The sequence below is a fragment of the Mya arenaria genome, chromosome 2 (assembly GCF_026914265.1).
Source record: "Mya arenaria isolate MELC-2E11 chromosome 2, ASM2691426v1".
Classification (NCBI taxonomy): domain Eukaryota; kingdom Metazoa; phylum Mollusca; class Bivalvia; order Myida; family Myidae; genus Mya; species Mya arenaria.
In genome coordinates, this window is record NC_069123.1 from 9,369,849 (window position 1) to 9,395,345 (window position 25,497).

The window sequence follows — 25,497 nt, forward strand, 5'->3', positions numbered from 1 at the left end:
CAACACTTCCGACTAACCTTTTCTGACGGAGCACGGTCAAAACATTATTTTGGAAACAGGTTTGTCAGTGTCAGTGATGAAACTAATGACCTCATCAACTTTCGGAAATAAAACAAATGCAGGGCTCTTTAAGCCGCATAGACTGCCCTTTGTTTCATTTAAAATGGTGTTGAAAATGAAGTTATCTTTAATTTAAGTCTTCATTTTAAGCAAATTTTTGCCTTCCGACGTAGCATATATGACGTTATTTATCAAGTGGTATACAGACACTGTCTTCATAAGAACCAATGTTTTCAACATTTGTTCAATCTTTTTGGTATATCAAAATAATTGTTTTAATTGCGATAAATCTTATTTCAGAGAAAGAGTGCATCTATAAATGGATTACACATTTTGACTGAATTTTGTTTCTGAAGTATTAAATCAAGATCAATTACCGTATTATGCTATGCATAAGACACACTTTTTTACCCAAGAATATTGTCTATTGTATTAGGAATTTATCAGTTTATCAGTTTTTCTCAAGTCCACGATTTTAATGTTTCGATATTTAAAAAAAATATTTTGTTGCATGTTACTGTTTTAAAATAATAATAAGGCCACAACAAATTGATGATTTGTTCATCAGATTTGCAGCACCTAAAATTCGAAAAAACGAAAAAAAATAATACTTTTTTGCGCCCGCACATACTCTTTAGCAGTGCATATTTTTTTTGTTTACTTCTGAATTTCCTCTATTCAGTTCTTTTACTTAGAATTTAAACCTGCAACGTTGACTTCGCTTTTTTTTGAAGGCATTTCCATGCTTTACATTCTTCCCGAGCAAACTTTCCTCGTGTCAGTACAAAATCAGGTCTGGGGAACCGCAAAATAGCCAATATTTATTTTATATATATTAATTTTGCCGGGAATATTTTGCAGGACGCACCATAATTATTTATTTCCAGTATTAATTTTCAGGTTACTTTCAATTTTCGTAATGTAAAATACACGTTTTAAATGAAAATCAGTGTCATTGTCAATGGATTATAGTCTTCAGTAAACAACAACAGTTTCACAGCGTCGAAGGCAATAATTATTTATGTGTTTTTAAGTAATTCATTGTTTTGTACTCAAAATTTAGTGTAAAATAATAACTCAATCAGATTTTCAGTAGAAAAATTATATAAAAATATATGGACACATGACTTGCAACAATTGAACAACTCCCCGATTTCTTTCTTAAATTCTAAAAATTCTAAAATGCATTTCTCAGTTTTAATATACTCATAATTGTAATAAACAGATAAAATTAGTAGGACTTGTAAATGTTTTAGAAACAGTCTGTATTTAAGCACCAGTCAATTGTAAACCCCCCCCCCCCCCCCCCAGGCCAAGAGTATATCGGGGATAGCAAGGGAAATGGGCCGTGTTTCGTATTTTTACCTTCCAGGTGGCTACGCAGTGCCAGGTGAATGCGTTGGCTTGTCCGAAAGTCAAAGTCCCCGCTATTCCCCAGACCTTGTGGGGCCGTGGTTACAATTAACTAGTACATCACACATACATGTACAGTATAAACAAGAGGCCCAAAAGGGCCTATGCTCTACTGGCTATTTGAGTAATAGGCAACAAATATATAGTTCACTTTTAGTGTTTTGGATAGCTGAAAACGCTGCACGTTCAACATCTGAGGACAGGAAGTGTTGTAAGCAGATTAGTTGCATGAACTATTCTAATATGTGCCAAGTAAAGGTAATCTGAGGGTAAGAAATATTTGCTTTTAAAACTGTACTCATCGTCAAAATTTCATTTCTGTAGCCTTAAAAATAAAAAGTCGGTCAAAGGTCAAAGTCAAGGACATCCGAGAACAACATTAATGCTTGTTTGCAAAACTGTTCACATGGTCAAAATTTCATTACTGGAGCTTTAAAACTTAATAAGCAAGTCAAAAGGGGTGGGGCCAGCTTTTGCCCAAGGGGCATTATTTCAAATGTTTTCAATTGCATCATATGATGCTCCACAACAAATATCAAAGGTATGGGCCTTGTGGTATGAAACAAGAAGATTTTGAAAATATTTCTTAAATAAGTCTATAGGAAAATTGTGACACCCAAGGCAGTGCCAGTTTTGACCCAAGAGGCATAATTTGAACAACCACTTGAGGGACAATGAGGGGCAGTAATGATCCTAGGGGCATAATTTGAACAAACCTTCACAAGCAATTGCGAATTTACATGTACACTTGGCTAAAAAATAGACTTCGCTCATGTAGTATTGGCTAAAAATAGACATAGCTTAAAATAGCATTTTTTATACTTTCAAGACCCATAATCCAGGCATGCATGGGCAAATCTGGCTGGTTTTCAAAAGGAACAGAGTTGTAATGGATATCTAAATACTGTACAAGTTTCATCGAGATACAATCAAAACTGAAGACTGTATCATGTTCACAAGCAATTGTTTACAAACGAACTGATTTTTTAATACTTTCAAGGCCCATAATCTAGGCATGCATGGTCGGATCTGGCTGGTTTTCAAAAGGAACCGAGCTCTAATGGATATCTAAATACTGTACAAGTTTCATCGAGATACAATCAAACTGAAGACTGTATCATGTTCACAAGCTAGTGTTTGCACAATAGCATTTTTTTATACTATCAAGGGCCATAATCTAGGCATGCATGGGCGGATCTGGCTGGTTTTCGAAAGGAACCGAGCTCTAATGGATATCTAGATACGGTACAAGTTTCATCGAGATACAATCAAAACTGAAGACTGTATCGTGTTCACAAGCAATTGTTTACAGATGCACGGACGCACATACTACGTACACATTACAATCGCATAAGCTAAAAAACTATCAGTAAAATCAGAAAATAAAACCTGTACTGACACGAGGAAAGTAAAATGACTGTTTTTAATTTTCTCAATTCTTAGTTCTTATCCACTTGTTTTCTTTGATCGATTTGTAGTAAAGTGGCCTGTTATTAAAGTGGCCCGTTTCTTACAGGCATTGAAGCTATGGAGGCTGTCATGATATTCTTTTTCAAGGCACAGACCTATAAACCATAGGTTCGTGGTAAAGGCCAGTTCTTGAAAGGGAAACATCTTTATTCCACCACCTGCTCTAATATAATGACCGGTGCCACATTTGCAGATTTGTTTGATTCTGCTTCAATTATGTTGTCCAGCAATTAAATCCACTTGTTCTCTGAATTTACATTTTCGATCTTCTGCAATGTCAAGGTCACTACAACTTTATCATGTGCTTCAAGAGCTTCAAATTTAGACCTGACCCAATATTTGGAAATGCTCAAATGATAAATTACTCTTACTAGTCTAAAATGTTTTTTGTGATAGTAAGTTACGGAATGAATACAATAGTTTTCTTTTTGGTCCGCCAATAATTGCACGTTACTATGAGAAATGTTGTTTTTACAATATATCCACGTTTAAATTGAAGTTAATAGTAAAGCACTGGATCTTATTGCCATTTGTTAAATATTGAGACAGATTTTCATGTGATACCTTTTCATAAAATTTTTATAACTGAGAACCTATGTTTGCAATTAAAAAGCATTTCTTGACGTAATTGTATGATAAATTTGGTAAGAAATAAACTTTATTTAAAATGTTATTATTTATGTTCCCTTTGCGCTCACCTTTGAATTGCCTGAATTAAAAAAAAAGTGTTTTTTTTTCGCTCTCTCGTTCCTACTTATATGGCAAAATCCATTGAACAAATGATCAATTTGTTGTGGCCTAAAGGAATGTGCATACCGAAAAGAAGCATTATTGTCATTTTTTCAAATGTGTGAAGGTGTGAAAAACACCCACTGTCTGTCATTAGAAAAACATCTATGGAACATTTTGGAACTATTGCGATGGTATGGTTGTTTGTTCGCACTTTATGGGTTTTAATACTTAGCTGAGGATGTTGACATTTTGAGAACATTTACGCATACTATAAGACTTATATCATTGTTGTTTACGATACACCATCAGACAACGACAAATCAGGATGACAGAATGAAACTGTTGTTTATTACCTGTGCTATTATTTGTATCATATTGACCTTTGCAATTTTCAAGATCCCCAAAAATAGTAAAAAAATATATGGTCTAACCGAAATAAGTTAAATCACCGAAATACGAAGATAATTACCAAAGAACACAAGAAAGATATCAAAATACACCTAATATTAAAAAACTTTAGTTTTTTATTTGATATGTTATAGATGCCTAACCAGCCTAAATTTTTCAGCGCCAATTTCGACATTTTTCCACTGCGTCCCATCTCCTGTATTAAGGGGTTTTAGCTGTTTTCTCACCATTTTTTTGCCTGCATCCTTTCTATGCTAGCTTCCTATACATAGTGTAATACGGTAAAGGTGATTTCTATGATTAAAGGGAGATAACTCTTGTCATAGTTTTTTTTTTATTTATGCACTTACCTGGACCAGTGTGCTTCAGTTGGAAGTTCTCGTCAGCAAATTTTTCTCCATAGATGCTCTTGCCCCCAGTGCCATTTCCACGTGTGAAATCTCCACCCTGGCACATAAAGCCTGGAATCACACGGTGGAAGGCGGAGCCCTGGAAACCAAACCCCTTCTCTCCAGTACAAAGGGCACGGAAATTTTCTGAAATTCAACAATCATCCAACAGTCCAAACAGGTGTTAAGAATCAGTGGCTGTAATCAAAAGGGTATATGTGAAATTTATCAACTATGTGATTGTTTTGAATTTTAAACAACAAATATTTTGGTGTGAAAACATTAGTTTCCATTGAATTCAACTTATCCAAAATGCTTATATTACTTAAATTAAAACTTACATGCTTAATGAATTCAGCCTCAGAATTAGTTTACAATTGGTTATTGAATATTGATAAAATAAATAATATTCTCATATATATGTGAAAATACTTGATTTCTCATTACTTTATGTTTGTTGCAATGATAAAATATTAACAGTGCCCCTTTCTGTCTATTTTTGGAAAAGACTCATAAGGCCTAAAAAAAAAAATTGTTTGGTTAGGGTTACATCCTTTTCAAAAATAGGTAGGATAGGTAGGCTTTTTTTTTTTTTTTTTTATTAGGCTTTATATAAGAATGTCATTTTCATCATTGGAGAATGGTGTTAAAGTTATCTTCTATATAAGCAATTAAGGTTTTAAACTACATATTGAAAAGCAAAAAAAAAAAGAATTTTTTTTTTAGTTTTTCATTTTTTTTTTAGTTTTTCATTTTTTTTTTCTAACTGACTATAAAAACGTTAGGGTCGGCGCCTATTCCGTAGGTAGGGTCGGGTAACCCGAACCAAATGTATTATTTTTTTAGGCCTAACAAATAAATAGAGCAAATGTGTGTGTAGATTTAGTAATTTCAGAATTTCATTGATACACAAACTTTTTCAAAATTTTAAGATTAGAGGAACATACTCGTTTCATCAAAACTTTATGGCATTCATGTTCATAAACCTTTTGTACGTTTTGATATACATAAAAAACTTTCTTCACTTATCTGGCCTTTCAGAAGTCAAAAATGTTTGAAGAACAATGTTCAAAGAGTAGGAAATCTGAATGTTATGGAATTTCTGTGCTTTTTAGATTGTCAGAATTAACTTAACGAGTTTGTTCTCACAAGAGACTACTGTGTGTTACTATTTTTCAGGGGGAAAATGTTGCAACAGAAACAGAGATTGAAACATCACCATCGGCAACATTTAAATGAGGCCGAGTTGTACTACTTTAGTTCTTGCAGAGACAAACAGTGAATCAGACTTTTTTTACCTTACTTTTTCACAATAATACTTGCTGTTAAGCAACATTCTTTCTAGTATAGTTCCATTCACTATGAACATACCATTACTTTAGCCAGGTGTGTGTTTGCACATTGGTAACAATCTTTATGGAAATTGGGTCAAAATCAACATAGAAATCTGAGGACATTTGGATGCAGTATTTTGGTTTCATTCATTATTTGGGTCCCTGGAAACCAGTCAAATTTACTTGAGCGGTTCAGATAGATTTTTAATGATAAATTGGGGAAAATGGAAGTAAATTTGGCTTTGGAAATGGGTCTGCCTATATTGGTATATAAAGTCAGACCTTTGGGAGCTACGAAAGAGCCATGATCAATGATCGAATTAGAGAAAATATATCAATTAATATGAAAATTCAAATAAAACATACCTTATTTTGCCAAAGAGCATAAGTAACACTATTGAAACAAGAGATGTTTGTCAAACAGTATGCCCCCTCCCCCTTTGAGCGCCATGTTGTCAGGATTATTTGGACAATTGAATGAAATATGCATCGACCACCAAGTCAAGTTTTAGGACCATGGGTGCAGGCAGTGTCAAGTTATCACACAGACAAGCTTTTTGCGTTCAAGGTCACTGTGACCTTGACCTTTGACCCCTTAAATTAAAAGGGGTCATCTAAAGGCCAGGCCCAACCCCCCTAGTCAAGTTTGACGATTATAGGTCCAGGCTTCTTTCAGATATCACTGGGAAATGCTTTAACTTTTTCATGTTAAAGGTCACTGTGGCCTTGACCTTTGACCTGATGACCCCTAAAATAAACTGGGGTCATCAACTGGTCAGACCCAACCTACAAAACAAGTTTGAGGGTCATAGGTGCAGGCATTGTCGAGTTATCACTCGGGCAACCTTTTATGATTCAAGGTCAATGTGACCTTTGGCACGATGACCCCCAAAATCAAAAGGGGTCATCTACTGGTTAGGCCAAACCTCCCAAGTCCAGTTTGAGGGCCATGGGTGAAGGCATTGTCGTGTGATATAACTCGGACTTTAACATTCAAGGTCAATGTGACCTTGACCTTTGGCCCGATGAACCCCAAAATCAATAGGGGTCATCAACTGGTCAGACCCAACCTCCAAGTCAAGATTGAGGGCCATGAGTGCAGGCATTGTCAAATTACCAATCGGACACCATTTTATCATTAAAGTTCACTGACCTTGACCCTTGACATGATGACCCCTAATATCTATAGGGGTCATCTACTGGTCAGGCCCCGTCTCCATGTCAAGTTTGATGACCATAGGTCTAGCCATTGTTGATAAATCACTCGGACAAGCTTAAAATCCTTTTACCATTTAAGGTCACTGTGACCTTGACCCTTGACCTGATGTCCCCTAAAATCAATAGGGGTCATCTACTGATCAGGCCCCATCTTCATGTCAAGTTTGAAGACAATTAATCAAGGTATTGTTGAGTTATCACTTAGACTACTTGTCAAGCTTTGATCTACCGACCGACCGACATGAGCAAAGCAATGTACCCCTCTTCTTTGAAGGGGGGGGGGGGGGGGGGGGGGGGGGGGCATAATTATTATTTAAGGCTTCAAACACTGTTCTAAGGAGTACAATCAAGAAAGATGCCATTTGTACATTTAAGTAGAAGTAAAATAGCTCTACTTAAATTTTTTTGGCATTGGCAATTTGGCAGTAACAAAAACCACTGAATTATGCTAATTGTTCTCACCTGCTGTTTTGGGGCAGACATCACCCCTCAGCTGAAATAGACAAATGAAAGAACTTTTACAATATATGCCCATCAAAATTATGGTAGTTTTATGTATGTGTAATTTAAGCAATTCAAAGGCCAAGTTTGGTGATATCAGAAAAAGGCCCAAATTACAGCGTGAACAACCAAGTTTGTGTAATAAAAGCCATTAAGGGCTACAACTCTGGTAGACATTAGTAGTAGTGCCAACAATTAAGTTTGTGTAGTTCATGCAATGCAAGGACTCTAACTCTGAAGTTTTGAACTTGGCCCAGATAATCCTAATAATGCACAAATTGTCCATGTTGTGTGGAGATTGGACAAAAGCTACTAAAAGTAAAGTGTGGACAACTAAGTGGACACCACATGTGAATCCATAATTCCTCCAGTCCGATGTATGACCTCCAAATAATAAAACACAAAAACAAAATGTTATTCATGAACTATTTTTGATTTTTTTTTTAACAAATCTAACATCTATGGTTCATTCCTTCTTTATTCATCACAACAGGACCTTTATTCCTATGTCGGCATTTTCTTAACTCCAGCACTTTTTTTGAAACATAAGGCCAAAGTTCACAATAACAAAACATTCTTTTTTCACATCGGATTCAAACTCTACAATCATAAATTAAAAGAGATGTCGTAAAACAGCGCGCTCGACTTCGCCGCTTTGGCTAAAAAGTGAATACAATAACAATGTAATATTACCAAGTTTGGTCTATTTATGTCAAACCTAACTAATATTATTCAATACATAAGGTGACTTTGATGCTGCCCTTCCACTACCCGAAAAATGATGCAAGTCATTCAAATAACTTGATTTCCTATTATTAAAATGTGGTAAAGATGTGGTATACAAAAATGCCTTTCAAAAGAATTTAAAATAAAATAAAAAATAATAAAAGAAATTCAAGGGCCATATAGAATAGCCCTCCTTGTTTTCCCTTGGTTAAAAACTGGTTAAAAATGTAAAAATGTGCCTGTCAAAAGAAATTTTAAAAAGAGCTGTCACAGTATGTGACGAATGCCCCCGAATGTGACATTGACCTACGAACAAGGTCAGTACATGAAAAGTTGATCTTGCCTTTACGTGTCAAATACATATGGCAAGTTATTTTAAATTGCCTCTGAACATAAAAAAAATACCTACACTGTTATGTCCTTATATTCAGAATTCCCTTGTGAATAAACACTTAGTGTATCTTTCACCTTAGAGGTAGGGACATGGGTCTTGCACACGACACGTCGTCTTCGTATGTGGAACACATGTAGCAAGTTATTTTAAAATCTGTCCATACAAGGGAAAGTAACAGCCAGGACACGACAACCTATACTCTATGTCCTTATATGCAGCACTCCATTGTAAATAAACACTAAGTGTGACCTTGACCTTTGAGGTAGGGACACAGGTCTTGCACGCGACACGTCGTCTTCGTATGTGGAACACATGTGGCAAGTTATTTTAAAATCTGTCCACACAAGAGAAAGTTACAGCCCGGACAAGACAACCTATACTCTATGTCCTTATATGCAGCACTCCATTGTGAATAAACACTAAGTGTGACCTTGACCTTTGAGGTAGGGACACGGGTTTTGCATGCGACGCGTTGTAGGCGACGTTGGTATGTGGAACACATGTGGCAAGTTATTTTAAAATCTGTCCATACAAGGGAAAGTTACAGAGCCAGACGGACGGACAGACGGTGCGATTTTAATATGCCCACCTTCGGGGGCATAAAAATAAAAAAAATATTCAAGAGACATAATTTGTATTCAGGGTTAGAATGGAGTTATGTTTCTTGTTGTAAGATGGTTGTAAATAATTTTGAATTTTATTAAGTGCATTGAATGAAAGGTATAGAAGTTTTTTTATTAAAATCCCAACTTGCCCTAAAACTTTAACCTGCCCTAAAACTTTAACCTAAGTTTCATAGTCAATCAGGGGCCATAATCTGTGTAAAGGATAATATGGAGTTATCTAACCTCATCATGTGATGGCCCTGAAGAACTGTGTGAAGTATTTATTCAATTGAATGAAAGGTATTGGACTAAGTGAAAATCCCAACTTGCCCTAAAACTTAAACCGGATGCCGATGCCGAGGTGAGTAGCATAGCCCACCTATTCTTCGAATAATCGAGTCGAGCTAAAAACAACTCTTTTTTTCAACACATAAGTAAAACTAGTACAAATCAGTTGAGACCCAGCCTTATTCTCTAAAAATTCTGAAATCCATGATCTTATTATAATTTCTACCTTAAGAGACGGTAGTAGAACACAGTCAATCTTTTAGCGCACACGAATCATACTCATATTTATAATATTTTTTGCATTTTCAGTCGCAATCTTGTTATCAGCAATTAACATTTTCCATAAAAGCATTATATAGTAAAAAGTTAGTGACACTCTTATTCAAAATCAATACATACACACGTATGCTTATCACTCAAAACTTATGTTTGTTATACATGTGTATGTATTGATTTTGAATATGAGTGTAATCTTAAAATTTAAAGGTGCAAGAAACAAGGCGAGACTGAAAGACTCAGTCAGTCAGGAGAGTAAATTAAATGTTACCTTTTCTGCTTTCAAGGTGCTCATGTGTCATAATTTGATAAAGGATATATATGTCAAAATCTTGAAAATTGACTTGTTGAAAAAATTAGAAAAATTATTAACATTTACACAACCTTTACACATATCAAACAAAAATTCCACATCATTAATGTGTCGCCTGTAGAAAGGATTTAATATTTATTCAAGGTCTCTGATGACCTTTGATTCAAAAATTAATAGAGGTCATCTACTGACCTCAGCCATGTGCAAACCAACTTTTGACATCACAAAATGTGATAACAAAATTGTAAATAAGTTATTGATTGGAAGCGTAAGCATGACACAGACAAAGATGTCACCATGTATCGTACAAAAAAATGGCAATTAAAATATATAAAAAATCAAAACTTACCTATATCTGAACAGTTTGATCAATTTCAGAGTTCTATGCAGTCTGCATATACTTGTTCCATTATAATGTCAATATCCTCTGAAGAATCTCACGTTTAATCATTTATTTAAGTCAATATCCTCGGAAAAAGTTCACCGTTATTCATTGGAATGGTAACAAATTTATGAACAGAATTTTTAATATCACTGTGTACATATGTTCAAAGTTGGACTGGAAGTCAGTTCAGAAGGAAACAAAACCCTTTTATTGAGTCTTGCCCGGTACTGCTTCTCACTAAGTAGCAACCCCAGATAAGCCAATAATCTCACTAGAATTAGTGCATTTTATTAGGGTGCTGGTATTTGTTTTGATTTTCGAAAGTGTAAATGTCTTTGTATTTAAATAAAAATTACATCTATCAAAAGATTATAAAATTCTGCTTTAATTGATATATGAATCATAAATATGCATTCATAATTTATTTGTAAATCGTAATTAGAAAATCGATTGACAGGTGATTATCTCACCTCGCTGTAATGCAACAATTTGGGACGCGGTATTCAAAATATGGGTCAGTTTAAAAATAGATGCGATCACATGATCTATATGCAAATACATATGATCACATGATCCAATCAGAGCAGAAAATAAACTTCCGGTTGGTTTTTGAAACTTTTTTATGTCGCCATTTTTTATGAAGAAATCGTCTCCCAAAGTCAACGGCACGCTGTACCGTCCGTGGTGAGTATTTTCAAATGATTCAAACACCTTTAAACAACTGTAATTAAGACCTTTAATTTGATATATTTATAAATAAAATCCATCAACAAATGACTTTCGCATGTTAATTTTAAGTTCAAAGGTCATGATATTGAGCGCGTGACCCGAGGTGAGAGTTCGACGCCATGTTGTCAAAATTGACTCGCTGATAACATACGTTGGAAAACCATTAACTTCATCCCTATATATACTAAAGGTATATTATATGATGAAGTAACCCATCTATATCCTATCCAGTACTGAAAACAACAAAAATGATGCCTTTATATATAATAGTTATTACGAAATGCCCGTAAAAGTTATATGCCCTAAATAAAATCTCGAACAAAAAATAAATACGAAGACGAAATAAATCTACAAAATACTCGTAAAGTGCGTTTAATGAACGACTGCGATGTGTACAATAAAGTTTGTTATGTCAATTGTAAATGTACATCAAATGAACAACTATTTTTATCGAATAAATGAAAATTCATGCTGCAAACTTATCTTCGACATTGACAACTTGTACGCATTTCGGATATTAAATTTCGGATAGGAATTATTCACATTTTGGGAAATTTGCATTTTCGTTTTGTCGACAACATTTATAGACAGTATAGAGCAGTATTTTGTCATCCAATAGAACTATCAATCAAAATACATTATACTGTATTACACAAATTTCATTTATTTATATGAAATGTGCCATGAATAAAATAGATATATAATTCTTTAACAATTCCAGGAGGGCAGCAAACAGTCACAATGGACCCTTTGGAACAGCATCGGTCACCATTGATGGATCATCCTGGACCATTCTGTGAGAGCATCAATCTATCAACCAAAGACTTGGAAACTAACCATCTGTATGCACTACCAGATGGGAACCTAAAACAAGGTGTAGTGGTCGAACTTCACAAGTATGCGATGAAAAACAAACAGACTAATGCGAAAATAGTTGAGTGGATATGTTCCTTACAACCTGGTCTTAAACTTCAAAATGTAAATACAGTGAAAACGCGCATAAACAGAATAATTGAAACTCAGAAAAAATTTGACAAGAAGAAGAAAGTAGCTAAGTACAAAACTGTCACAGAATTTCATTGTGATAGTTTGACTGTAACAGCTGTGAATGGAGTCAAGAAGAGTCCTGAAAAATCACCATTGACTCAGACTGTGGAAATTGTGAATGTGGAAAAGACAGAAGTGAAAATTCATGCAAACTGTGCCAAAGTTGGTAGTGCTAAACCTGAGAAATTAATAAGAAAAAGCAGAACTGATGATGAAAAAGAAAACAATGACATTCAATATCAAATAACCTTACATCAACGAAAACTTGATAAACTTTATGAAATGACGGACATGCTAAAGGAAGATGTAACAAAACTCCAGAATATCAAAGGTCACTATTCTGTGCGAAATGTAACGAAACGTGACGGAATTGCTATGAAGAAAAGGCAAGAGTTACGCGAAACAAAACAGCTCCTGCACAAATACAAACAAACTAGTAAAAAGTTTCAAATGGAGAAGTCAGACACGAGTGCTGAATTGATTGACTTGAAGTCTCTTAATGAAAAACTTTTGGCAGAAAATAGAAAACTTAAAGATGATCAGAAAAAGAAAGTAAATGCGCAGAAACTAAATAGTTATTACAGAAGTACGATAAGAAAGATACGTGGATGTCAGCCGCCAAAAGAAAACCAGAAAAATGAAGTTCAGAATGAAGATGATGATGTTGAAATGTTGTTAGAAAATGAAATAATAAAAGACAATACAAATGCTACAATGACAAACTTGAAAGATGATAGAGGAATATTTTCAAATGAATTAAGAATGTGTATAATTGATCTTTTTGGACTTGAGGTAGCTGTTGAAAAAATTACACCAGCCATACAGATAGTTGCTAAACACCTCTTTCACTGTAATATTGAAGCCTCAGATATGCCAACAAATTCTTCTGTTCAAAACATTGTTGACGAGGGTCAGTTCTTAGTTAAAAGCTACATAGCTGATAGAATAAAAAAATCTGAAAGCTTTGGATTAAGCCGGGATGGAACATCAAGGCAGAAGAGAAAGATTTTGGACACTGCGATCACATTGGACAATGGTGAAATTGTCAGCTTAGGGTTTAAGAGAGTTGTTTCTGAGACTGCAGCCAAAATAAATGATGTAACAAAATCACACTTTAAAGAACTTGCGAAAGTAGATTCAGACTCGCATCTGAGAAATATTGAAGAATCAAACTTTGTGGCCGAGTCTCTACAGAAATTAGCGTTCACCATGAGTGACAGGGCTGCTAATGAAAAATGTGCAGACAAACTGCTAAGCGAATGGAGGGACAATGAACTTGAGTTGTGCTCAAATGAAGGCTCCAAAGCCACCGTACTTCAGTTCCATTGTATGGCCCATGTACTCCTCGGCTTTCATCGATATGCCTGTGAAGACCTGAAACATGAAGAAAAAAGTTTGGCAGCGGACGAGCCAATAGGTCGTGACCAGCTTCCATATTTCAAAAATTGGTCGAAAAAGCAGACTGTTGTTGAAAGGGTTGCATACACAACATCTACAATATTTGGGCCAGCTGGTGACCACCTTGGCCTGAGGGACAGATGGGAATCTCACTGTGCTGCCAAGGGAATCAAATCCCTAATTGGCAACTACAGAGACAATCGCTTTAATGGTCTGTTTCAGACATCAGCAGAGATTTTGTACCACTTGTCTGACTTTCTTTTGGTCATCAAGACTGTTAAATGTCCAAACAACAAAATTAAAGCTGTTGAAGCTGACTTGGTATCGCCAGTGGTACAGACCATGCTCAAAGCCCTGACTGCAGCCTACATCAAAGTGACCGGTCCGTATTGGTGGTTGGTGTGTTCAGGGACGGTCAGATATCTTGAGTTGTACCCTTACATTGATGGACTCAGAAGTTACCTTTCAGACTGTGAAGAGACACCTGCCAACATGTTAGAAAAACACTGGTTAGACCACAGCTGTGTTCCCCACACGAAAAAGTTTAGCACACTGTTAAATAGCCCGACAAATGAACTGCTCCTGAAATTAATCAGTGTGCTATGTGGTGCAATGCGACGAACTGTGGAGAAACAGCTGGCAGATTTTCTTGACGGTGGGCGTTATGCAGGGACACCATCAAAATCAGACCTACAAAGGACCCATTTCTCCCACGTGACCAACCTTGGGTGTGAGCACCACTTTGGGGACCTCGACAGCTCCCAGCGAAGAAGGCCAAATGCATCATTTCATCACCACTCCAGTGTTCAGCTCATAAAGAGGAATAGGAGACAGCTTTTCAAGTGGTTGGATGAAAAACCGGACAATGAAAAGGCCACACTCATGAAAGCTGCACGAAGTGGTGGTCGTGACTTGCGCAAGGCACATATGGCTGAGGAGAGTTTAGTCAAACGTGAACTTTTCAACACCATGCTTTTGTTTCAGTAATTTAGTGCTATTTTATTTCAATAAAATGTGAGTAGCATTGATAATGACATATACCATAGAAGAATTATGTTTAATGTAATTAAAGTTATAAGCTTTCATTGAAATAATTTCTTTTGATATTCCAGTTGATTTCAAAAAAAAATCTCAGTAATACTGTTGATTTGATCACCTTAATAAAAATGTTCAAAATATGTATTATTTTTGGGTTTGTTTTTTCATTTTTCTATATAAAGGTATGTCATAAGGAATAAATAAGTAGAAAAAATGGAAAGAGGAGAAAAAAACACACAAGACTGCCAAGTTTCATAAATATAACTTTGTTTAAACAAAAGTTATGAAAAAAATGGTGAAAATTCTTGAAAAACGAGTTCCGCGACTCGCGAATCGTTATATAGGATTGTATAGGGGCAAAAATTCATAAAAGCCGCCCGAAATTGTTGACTTTAAAATACCATAACTTTTTTATTTATTAAGATATTTAAAAAAATCAAAATGTTCTGTAAAGGTCTTAATAAGCTGCTTCCAATGGTGTTCATGAATAAGCTATAATTTACTTTAAAAAAAATGGTCTGGGGTTGCTACACTAAGCATAAAATGGGGGTCGCCTCCCTTTGGTGCTCATATTTAAATAGTATACATTCATACAACCTTCAACCCTTGTTACAGTTAGTGTTATGTGAAAATCTACAATCCTGGAAACTAGAAGTATCAACTATGAGACAAAGATTGCTTTCACCACTTAATAAAACTCTGTAGACCATTGTCTTAATCAATACAAGTTTCAGAAAGTATAGGTATCCAATATGGTCAACCAGCTTGGCTTCCATGAGGCTGTTATCAGTTGCTCTTTGATTTAATCATCAGTGATTTGAAGACCGAAAATCATGAAAATTTAGTGAGTCTTTCAGACCCAAACAGGGTAAAGGGGATGTAATTAATGTTGTAATTAATTTTTATTTTTATGAAAATGTCCAGCAAAGCACAAATTTTACATTTTTTATTCCATATCTTCACCTAAACTTTGTCATCTCTGTAGTAAGACTTGGTACGAGCATTATAGAATAACCGAAGGGTAATTTAGACTTCAGCTGAAAAAATACAACATTCATTTTCAACTTCCGCCTTCACGGAAGTTGCAAGTTCAGCGAAATACTTTTACGCGACAAAAAGTAAACACGAAAACAATTATTATTTTTATTATGATGTTGCTTCGTATCATAATGTCACATCAAAACCCACGTTTTTCTGTTTTGTTCAATCAATGAAAAAAACATGGCGACCAATGCCGGCCGGCATTTCTAGATTATTCTTATAATATGAAGCTTTTCACATTGACGGTTAAACATATGAGAAGAATTTAAGCCTTACCTCCATGACTATTCTTCCTGCGGGCTTACCACCGATAGACATATCGAAGAAAACGTTTGGTTTAGCCATTTTGAGTGTGTATTTGTTGAGCTTGCCGACCGTAAGAGTAAGTGAAGGCGCGGGAAGGACAGCGTGAGTCACGGCCTTGACCTTGGCCTTGGCACGGAAATTTTCGGTAAAGAATAAAATATTCACGAATTGAGTCGATCGGACACACAGAGTGGCAAACTACACAGCGGTTACTTCCCTTGCAGTGTATAATATAGGGATAACATGTTTTTTGGCGAAATGAAGAAAAAAAATCGGCGAGCGAAGATCGTTAGTTAATACATTCAGATTTAAATAAATGTTTGTTGCTTTGTGGCAGCAACTGTGTTCAACTTATGTTCCATGGTCGCTGATTCACCCCGACCTGTAGTTGACGCCACATACTGCACTCCAACTAGTGCTAAGTCTAAAAAGACCTTAGGGTTTTATCGATGCATTCGTTTTCAAAGAGCTGGTAAATGAAGTGGAACCTCATTTATGATTGAAAAGAAAAACGTGTATACGATTATTTAAAAACAAGAGTGTATCACACTTTACTCATTCACATATATATGCGGTACGTGCTCTACTGCTGGGGACATCTGCCTGTTTTTTCCGGTAATGAAAAAGGATGATAGCATAATAAACATGAATGCAGAGTAACAAATTTGGTCTGTCGAATGTGTCCGAATATGTATTTAAACGTTTTTCGGTAACGTAAAACTGAAGTACAATTTCTGAGAAATAATTATTTAACGAGGTAATAACATTTAGGAAGCATAACCGTTTCAATTTCGAGTATCGTCGATGATAATGTGCCTTTACCAGACTTAAACATAAGGACAAATAGTGTACTAAGCCACATCAACATTATTGAAACCGAAGTAAAAGACATCCTCGATAATCTTGATATTAATAAAGCTAGTGGACCTGACGAAATTAGTCATAGAATGCTAAAGAATACCTCACCTTCCGTTTGTATTCCACTCTGCATTCTTTTTAATATATCGATTCGAGAATGTATATATCCTACAAAATGGAAACTCGCAAACGTTATGCCATTGCATAAAAAGGGTGATCAGACATCCTTGTCCAACTATAGACCGATATTTTTGATAAGTTGTGTTGGAAAGGTAATGGAACGCATTCTTTTCAAACACATTTACAATTATATGCATCAGAACAATCTTATTTATAAGCATCAGTCGGGTTTTATCCCCGGACACTCAACGGTTCATCAACTAATAGATATATATTACCAAATCTGTAAATCTTTCAACGACAAACAATATACAAGCATTGTTTTTTGCGACATATCGAAGGCTTTTGACAGGGTTTGGCACAGGGGCCTTATTTTTAAACTAAAAAAATATGGAATTTCAGGCTATGTTCTAAGATGGCTGTCTCATTATCTACTGAATAGGTCTCAAAGAGTGTTCATAGGTACATCCTTCTCTAATTTTAAGCCCGTCACAGCTGGGGTCCCACAGGGCTCTGTTCTATGTCCACTTCTCTTTCTTCTTTACGTGAACGATATAGCTGATACCCTTGAGAGCACAACTAGGCCTTTTGCGGATGACAACTCTCTCGCCGTTTCATCTTCTAACACAGCTGACATAGAAACTACTATTAATACCGATCTACAGAAAATCTCCGACTGGTCTAGACAATGGCTGGTACTATTCAACCCCTTAAAAACAGAAGCTATATTTTGTTCACTTACTAACCAGCAACGGCCATCTCTCTTGTTTGATACTACGCCGCTAATACTTAGCGATTGTCACAAACATTTAGGAGTCACGTTGAGTCCTGATGGTACATGGCACCATCATATAGATTCAATCGTTAGTTCTGCCCGGAAAATTCTTGGTTCTATGCAAGCCCTAAAATATAAACTTCATCGTAAAACTCTTCATCAAATTTATATATCATATTTAAGACCAATTCTAGAGTATGCCTCAGTTGTCTGGGATAGTTGTACAATTTATGAAAAGGAGACCTTGGAAAAACTGCAATACGAAGCAGCAAGAATTGTTACTGGTCTCACACGTTCAGTTTCAATCGCTAGATTAATTAAGGAAATCGGCTGGATTTCATTGTCGGATAGAAGAAAAATGCAAAAGTTAATTTTAGTTTACAAATGTATCCACGATGAACTGCCGTCGTATTTATCAGCACACTTTCCACAAACAGTCAATGATTCTAATCCTTATAATCTGAGAAACAATGAAAATTTTAATACAATGAATAGACGCCTCGAAATATATAATCGTTCAACGATACCGTCATCCTTGTCATTGTGGAATTCACTAGATATAGAAACAAGACACTCACCAACATCTCTCAATGTTTAAGCGTCAATTAAAAGATCAATTTAAACAAACCTCCATCCCATCTTATTATACTTGTGGAGAACGTCGCTTCTCGGTATATCATGCGCGACTTAGAAACTTTTGCAGTGACCTAAATTCCGACTTGTTTAACAACCACCTTCGAGACTCTCCACTATGTATTAATTGCAATGTAGAAGAAGATGCTGAACACTTCTTATTTCGGTGTTCACTATTCACCAACCAGCGATTTAATCTCTTCAGAAATACTCGAAAATTCCATCCGCTCAGTACAGATAAACTGCTATATGGTTTAAACAACCTTTCAGAAGAGGACAACGTCCTGATCTTTAGTGAAGTTCAACGTTTTATTAAGACTTCCCAACGTTTTAGCTAATTTAACAATCGGTATCAGGAGCTCATCTTCTCTCGATCTCTCTTTCACACGTCTTTCTCTACAACTTCTATTATACTAGTAGTATCATGCGGGTTTTTTCCACGTAAACATTGCAATATACATTAGATATTACTCTTATTGTTTGGTTTTGTTTTGCTTATAAAACACCTTTGCTTGGTATAGAATGTGACGTTTCGGGAGAGGACCGTAACTGATGTTGGCATTACTCGTGGCCCAATCCCTTTGCATGCTTGATTTTATAATGTCGATCTAAATATTGTGTTGAAATTTGTATTGATATTGTCATTGTGAAATGTGTTCTCATGCAATAAAATATTATGAAATTAAATAACCTACGACACATGATAATTTCTCACGGGTTCCTCTGGAAAAGTTAACATTTTAATGATTCCAGGTACTGTGAAATCATTAACGTTCGTGGGACATTAATGTTCGTGGTTTTCGTGGCTTGGGTGATGTCCGAATTCAAGATCCAACGAAAAATAGAGCCTTAATTCACTTTTTTCAATTGCCTTTTTATGTACATACGCTATTATATTCTCTACAGAGGTCACAGTATACAGCGTAAATACCGAACTCACTGTATATCTTACTATTATTGTTTTGTTAATAAATATACATTAACATAAAAAACAATTCAATTTACAAACTTACAAGAGGTATTATAATTACAAGATATTTTAATAAGTGAAAACAAATTATAAACTGACAGTTATTGTCATCATTCATTTAGGCATTTCTAGGTGACCACAGACTATAGTCCCACTGTTCGTCGGCTACCATAACATCAAAGTCTTCAAACTCCACGGAATAATAGAAGGATCCGTTTCCCGGGGTCTGCACCAGCTGTGGACTGATATCTATAAACTGTTTTCCGACATCAATTTCATGGGGCAGGTACGACGTCCTTAGCTGAACGTTCTGTCCAGTGGCGTTTACGACGCCTTCTATAATCAGTATCAGCTCCGTTCTTACGTTTTGGAGCCTTTTTATAAATGCTCCTTCGTTCGTTTTAACTTGGCAGTGTATGACAGTTGGCCATAGGAGATTAAGGTTGCTGCTCCCATTATCGGAAACAAATTCTATGACAGTTTCCGAGAGAATTTCCCCACCCGTCTCCGGCTCAGTATGTCTTTCAATGATAACGCCGGAACCTTTGGCGTTCAAGAGTTCCGCGGTTCCGGCGTTAGCTATTCTGACCATCACGCACACGTGGTTATTGCACTTCCCTACGCACGCGCGCTTGCTGAAGATGATAGCGTTAGACGTTCGCTTGCCGAGTTGTAACTTGGCGACGACGAGGCCGGCGGTTACACACTGCACGGCCACCCCGACAATAAACTGTACATAGACCATCAACACCGCCCCGCTGCACTCCGACGTCGGGCTACGTGAACCGTAGCCGATCGTGTGCTGGGATTCGAGAGAAAAGAGAAACGCCGACGTGAAACTATAAACGTTTCTTAGACACGGTGTATGAGTTACGTCGCCGTGCTTTTCTATGTCACCGTTATTCTTTGCTATAAAGTAATAAATCACAGCGAACAGCAGCCACGTTATAATAAATCCTACGATGAATATGACGATGGTCCATCGCCACTTTAGATCCAGTAACGTTGTGAAAGGGCTCCGGAGGTACCGCCGACGCTTGCCAAAGGAGATTTGGTTGAGGCATATTTGCAGCTTGCCCTCCCTGTTCACTATACGCGACGGACCCTTTCTTCCCGCCAGTTTGCCCGCAGTGCCGTCGCTCCGCGCTGAGCCACCGCCGCGATGAACCAGCGTCAAGAGACCCTGCTGAAAAAAACAGACAGGAAGGCTTTTATTTAACAACTATTTCCATTCACTAGAATACTGTCCTGATTTAAAACTGTTGAGACCAAAATTGAATTGAATTAAATTGAATATTATCTCCACGCTTATTAATATATCTCTTTTCAGTTATATGATTGTGTTTTGTTTTTTTGCAAATCCACTTTGTTACTAAACTGGCACCCTTGACTTTCGACAACATATGTACGAATGTATATATTTACCTACTCTTATGAAACAACAGTCACCGCATTTGTCATACATCCAAACACTAATTAACATGTATGTCCTAGTCTTACCTTAATCGTTTGCCATCCCATTATTGCCTGATGAAAAATGACAGTTTATTTACAAGTGATTCAGGTTCTCCTAACCGAATGTTCACGCTTACGAAACAACGACATCGAACATTGAACAGTCTCAATTAGTCTCCTGCATTCGAAATTTAATTTACACTAAAATGTATTCAAATTCTAGACATGCATTTATCAAGTAAAGCTATGACTCAATGTATATCAAACCTGAGCGAAACACTACGAAAGTTTTGCTTGTAACAGCGGAGACGTTACGACAACACGTGTGCTTTAATGGTGATATGCTATTTTGATATATACTTTTGTCATACATGATAACCAAGGACGATCTGTCTAAACTGACATTTTTATTAGATTGGAGTCATACGTCCGTAATGACAAAAAACAATATTAACATCTAATGGCTAGCAGGGGCGTATATATATGTGTAGGCCACGTTTTAGGGGCCCGGGGACATGCTCCCCACCCCCCGAAAATTTGCTTAGCTAGGTGATTGTAGGTGCGTTTTGGCGTATATTTCGTTGTTGTAAAAACATTAAAGAGAGCAACAAAATTATTATGCTTTACCTTAAATTATTTTTGTACGTATTATATATATATATATATATATATATATATATATATATATATATATTATGTCGCTTTCTACAGCATAGTTGACTTTCCGGGATCATTAACAAAACTCTAGGATGCTAGGATACAAGTCCTTGTTGGTCTGCTTCGTGGTCTCTTGTAGTCTAGATAAACTTGCGGCTGCGATGCTCCATCTCACATTCCATTCTTTTTTAAAAGGTCAAATATTTTGTGGCGATCAGGGACCTTAGCAGCATAAATTGATGGCAGCATGTCGTCCTGCAGAATTTCCAGTTTTGGAGGCAATACATGTTGTGCACTGTATCCGTCTTTGAAGACATTATACAAAGGTTAATCTGAAGTAGTCAGATGGTGTTTGCACCTCACGATTTGCCCTGTTTTGCTGTCGACCAACTTTTCTTGGCATTGATGGTTGAATGTCGAAGCTTGAGCTTATATCCGTTGCTTTCATGTACAGTCCATTCTACACATCAGGATCAGCCCTCCTCCAGTCATTGCACAATTTGAAAATGACGTTTGTTTCTTCAACAGCGTGTAGTAGATCATTGCCTTTCCTCTGAAGAAGTTTTGTCAGGTTCACGGTAGTACCCAATGTGTTGCGCCACTACAAGTGAGATAATGAATTCAAAGCGCAGTACAGCGGACAAATACTGGCCGGCCTTCTCGTCTCCGTCTTCATTAATAGTTTCAAGTGCGTGGACCACTACGAGGAACGCATTTTGGAACGTTTCGAGTGCGTCCGCACGACTGATTCATCGTGTCTCACATAACGAGCGAAGCTTAGTGCGCCGGTTCATTTCCTCTTTCGTTGCGACTTCTCTAGAAAGCTCGTCCTGAAACGCTGCTAGACGATTTGCTGAAAAATTGAACAAGAATCCAATGTCCTGAACTGTGTCCATCATAGTTTCGACACTCGGGTGGAAACTGGTACTGGAGGCATGATTGCCAAGTTCCTTCTAGCAGTTAATGTTGTATGATGGTATCTTTATCTATTGAAGTCAAAGTGAGACTATCTAAATCAGGATACGTAGGACTATGTTCGGCAATATTGGCACCAGACCGTTTACAATTTCAAATAATAAAGCGCCTGCAAACTTATACTAAGCCGATTGGAATTGTTTAATGTAAGGCGTCAACGCGCAGTCTACTGGTATGCAACGTTCGATAAATTATATACGGAACGTTAATGTCGTGTGAAAATTTAGAGCAAAGGAAAACGATATATTTGAAAAACCAGGTTTCCGATATATTAAAGCGCATTTGTCGGAATTTCATATTTTAGCCCCTCACCCTCCTATGCCTTCAGTTTTGATTGCAGATTTGGCATTTTTATTTTTTCGGTTTTTCTGAAAAATGTGTAGGCCGCGGCCTACTCGCGCGGCCTATAGGAAGCTACGCCCCTGGCTAGTCAGGACAATGAGATCACTTATATATATTCACTTGAACGTTGTACTTTTACCTTAAATGATGTCAAACGTTAAACAGCGTTCATAAAACGTAGATAAAACGTGCCGTAAAATATACTTTAACTAGGAATTTACTAAATTTGATTTTGAATGTAATGTAATAAATTATATATAGAATAGAGGCAATTAAGTTTATAAACAAAAACACTTCAATACATGTAGTTGTGTATGATGGATTGTAACCTCTTCTGCAGATACATTGTTCTCAGTATAGCGAGACTTACTTGCTAAAATGACAAATGACGAATACCGCCGAGTGACAGGATAATAAATATTACGTTGAATACGGCCACCACGGACGTATAAAAGCCGGACAAAAGGTCACAATGGAGGACGTAGAAATGAAAGTTCGGACAAGAAAGAAGTCTGTGCGTGACTTTTTTACTGTTTTCGATGGTTCTCATCCGTCGGAGTACAGAATTGTAAAGAAAAATGGAGATACAACCATCAAGACATTGAATCACCCAAGCTCGAAAAAAATATTTTATCCGAACGTTTTTCTCTCCATAGTGCAGCTGGATTTCGTTTGGATTTGTGCAATCTTTTTGTCGTGTTTCCTTCTAAGTTGGCTGGTGTTTGCATTATTTTATTTCCTCGTGGCAGAAGCCCACGGTGACATGCTTAAAGATGAACTCCACGTGGAAATGCCGCCATGTGTTTATGACGTCAGCGATTTCATCGAGATGTTTATGTTTTCAATGGAAACCCAGACGACGATTGGTTACGGCACTCGATACGTCACTGAGGAATGCCCACTCGCGATAACCCTCGTAGTGATACAGTCAATTCTTGGAAGTTTCTTGCTTTCTGTTTTAACAGGAGTGGTTCTTTTTAAGTTTCAAGAACCAAAGAAAAGAAAACATACGGTATTGATCAGCAAAGTCGCTTGTGTGTTTGAAAATGACGGAAATTATTACATCGAGGTTCAAATATTAAATATGCAGAGATCACAAGTCATAGGTCCTCAAGTCAGTGCGTTCTGCGTTATGAACCTGCCGGATGGATCGGGAAAATGCAGACTTGACATGGAGTTGGACGCGTGCCATGTAAAATCTAGGTTGTTCTTTAGACCAAGGATATACAGACATCGAATTGACAATAAAAGTCCATTTTGGGAGTTTGATAGGCGAGATTTCGAAAAGGGGGACTACGAAATTATCGTCGTCATGGATGGACAGGATGAAATAACGGACAGCTACGTGCAAGTTAGAACGTCATTCTTATCGTCGGAAATTAATTGGGGACGCCAGTTTAAACAAATGACCCCGACACGTGTTGGGAACATGTTCAAACTGAACTTCAATGATTTCACACGTACCATGCGCTCTCGGACAATGTCCGACGACAGCGCGTCGGTGGCGTCCCGGTCCAGGCGGACGTCCCTAGCATCCGGGTCCATCACAGAGGAAGACATGGAGAGTATAGAGATGTCATACTTTGGCACGTGATCAAGAAATAAACCACGTGACTTATGATTTTTTTATTCGTATTAATTCAACTTTGGGCCGATTGTTCAGAACTCTGTTAAAGTTAACAATGCGGTTAACGACATCGTTGTAAAACATTTTAAGGTGAACTTTTCGTGGTTTGCCCCTTTAATTCAATAAAACTAGTGAAGCTGAAACATTGATCCAAAAACTGAAGAGCATAAGTGTGTACTAGTCTAAAATAATAGACGTGTTATACGGGATTCTTCCAATCCCTAACGTCTAAACGGGAATGTGCAAAAAACGGGGGTGTTTTAAAAATATTGAAATTGTTTTAAGTGAAGTATTTTATGGTTGAAATTGATCATAAAGAGTTATATTCATATTTTACCATGTAAGTGACATGTTATTTTGCACTAAACAAGCATTTAATGCCTTAAAACAAGTTGTTTACCTTTCCAATAAAACGAAAGTTGACTGACACAGACAGCAATTATGCGAAGGGGAACAACTCGATACAATCGTAATAACTCGGCTTCCTCCGACAAAGCTTCAAGAGAGACCTCGTTTATACAATCGTAACAACTCGGCCATTGCCGAAATGTTCCGAGCGATTTAAAACTGTGCCCTGAAGCCTTGCAGGTGCCCTTCATGTATATATCGTTATGATTTGACAGAATGAAATGAAGAAAAGCCGTCAAACTCATAATTATAAGTTTGATATTTATTTTTGTGTACGGAACTAATATAAAATAACATTATCTGGTAATATTTCTTGTTTTTATTATTTTTTATAGACGCTATATGTTTTAACCCGGAATCCCGATCGGAACAACTACCCACTTTTGATACTAAACAATTTGTACGTGAAGGATTTGCCATATCAAAAATCTAAAAAAAATTCCGTCAACGTACAATTATTTGGACTAAAGTGTGTACGTGAAACTTTCAGAACAATATAACATATTTGAACGTTTAAGGAAGGTGACGTTAACAAAATTGTTTTCTTTAATGCTGCACTCTCAAAATTGTCAGTTAATGACAGTGTTGACTCTCTTTTTTGTCTCA

The 25,497-nt window shown here is 36.6% G+C and overlaps 4 protein-coding genes across 6 annotated transcripts in view; 2 read left to right on the forward strand and 2 right to left on the reverse strand.

The window, feature by feature from the left end:
- The window catches only part of LOC128211538 (peptidyl-prolyl cis-trans isomerase-like), a 36,089-nt gene extending 19,892 nt beyond the window's left edge, over positions 1 to 16,197 (reverse strand). Inside the window, exons 1-3 of one of the 2 annotated variants that reach the window (XM_052916449.1) lie at positions 16,042 to 16,197; positions 7,487 to 7,517; positions 4,434 to 4,619 (exon numbers count right to left, since the gene is read on the reverse strand). In XM_052916449.1, coding sequence (XP_052772409.1) covers positions 4,434 to 4,619; positions 7,487 to 7,517; positions 16,042 to 16,110 — 286 coding nt within the window. In that variant the 5' untranslated portion in view covers positions 16,111 to 16,197. The remainder of the gene's footprint in view (positions 1 to 4,433; positions 4,620 to 7,486; positions 7,518 to 16,041) is intronic. The other variant, XM_052916458.1, reaches the window with a different exon arrangement.
- LOC128211528 (uncharacterized) lies at positions 10,582 to 15,403 on the forward strand. 2 transcript variants are annotated; one of them, XM_052916429.1, is made up of 2 exons: positions 10,582 to 11,431; positions 11,963 to 15,403. In XM_052916429.1, the coding sequence occupies exon 2, from the start codon at positions 11,983 to 11,985 to the stop codon at positions 14,671 to 14,673; it is 2,691 nt and encodes an 896-aa protein (XP_052772389.1). In that variant the 5' UTR covers positions 10,582 to 11,431; positions 11,963 to 11,982; the 3' UTR covers positions 14,674 to 15,403. The 2 variants fall into 2 exon arrangements, with proteins under 2 accessions (XP_052772389.1, XP_052772398.1); XM_052916438.1 differs by having other exon boundaries at positions 10,582 to 11,196.
- Positions 16,198 to 19,310: 3,113 nt separating the features above from the next.
- Positions 19,311 to 21,120, reverse strand: LOC128218597 (ATP-sensitive inward rectifier potassium channel 1-like). The gene is made up of 2 exons (XM_052926309.1): positions 20,928 to 21,120; positions 19,311 to 20,613 (listed from the first exon to the last, which is right to left on the reverse strand). The coding sequence occupies exons 1-2, from the start codon at positions 20,946 to 20,948 to the stop codon at positions 19,546 to 19,548; spliced, it is 1,089 nt and encodes a 362-aa protein (XP_052782269.1). The 5' UTR covers positions 20,949 to 21,120; the 3' UTR covers positions 19,311 to 19,545.
- Positions 21,121 to 22,995: 1,875 nt separating this feature from the next.
- Positions 22,996 to 25,244, forward strand: LOC128218588 (ATP-sensitive inward rectifier potassium channel 12-like). Its single transcript, XM_052926297.1, has one exon. It carries the CDS (start codon positions 23,329 to 23,331, stop codon positions 24,448 to 24,450), a length of 1,122 nt encoding a protein of 373 aa, XP_052782257.1. The 5' UTR covers positions 22,996 to 23,328; the 3' UTR covers positions 24,451 to 25,244.
- The last annotated feature ends 253 nt before the right edge of the window (positions 25,245 to 25,497 follow it).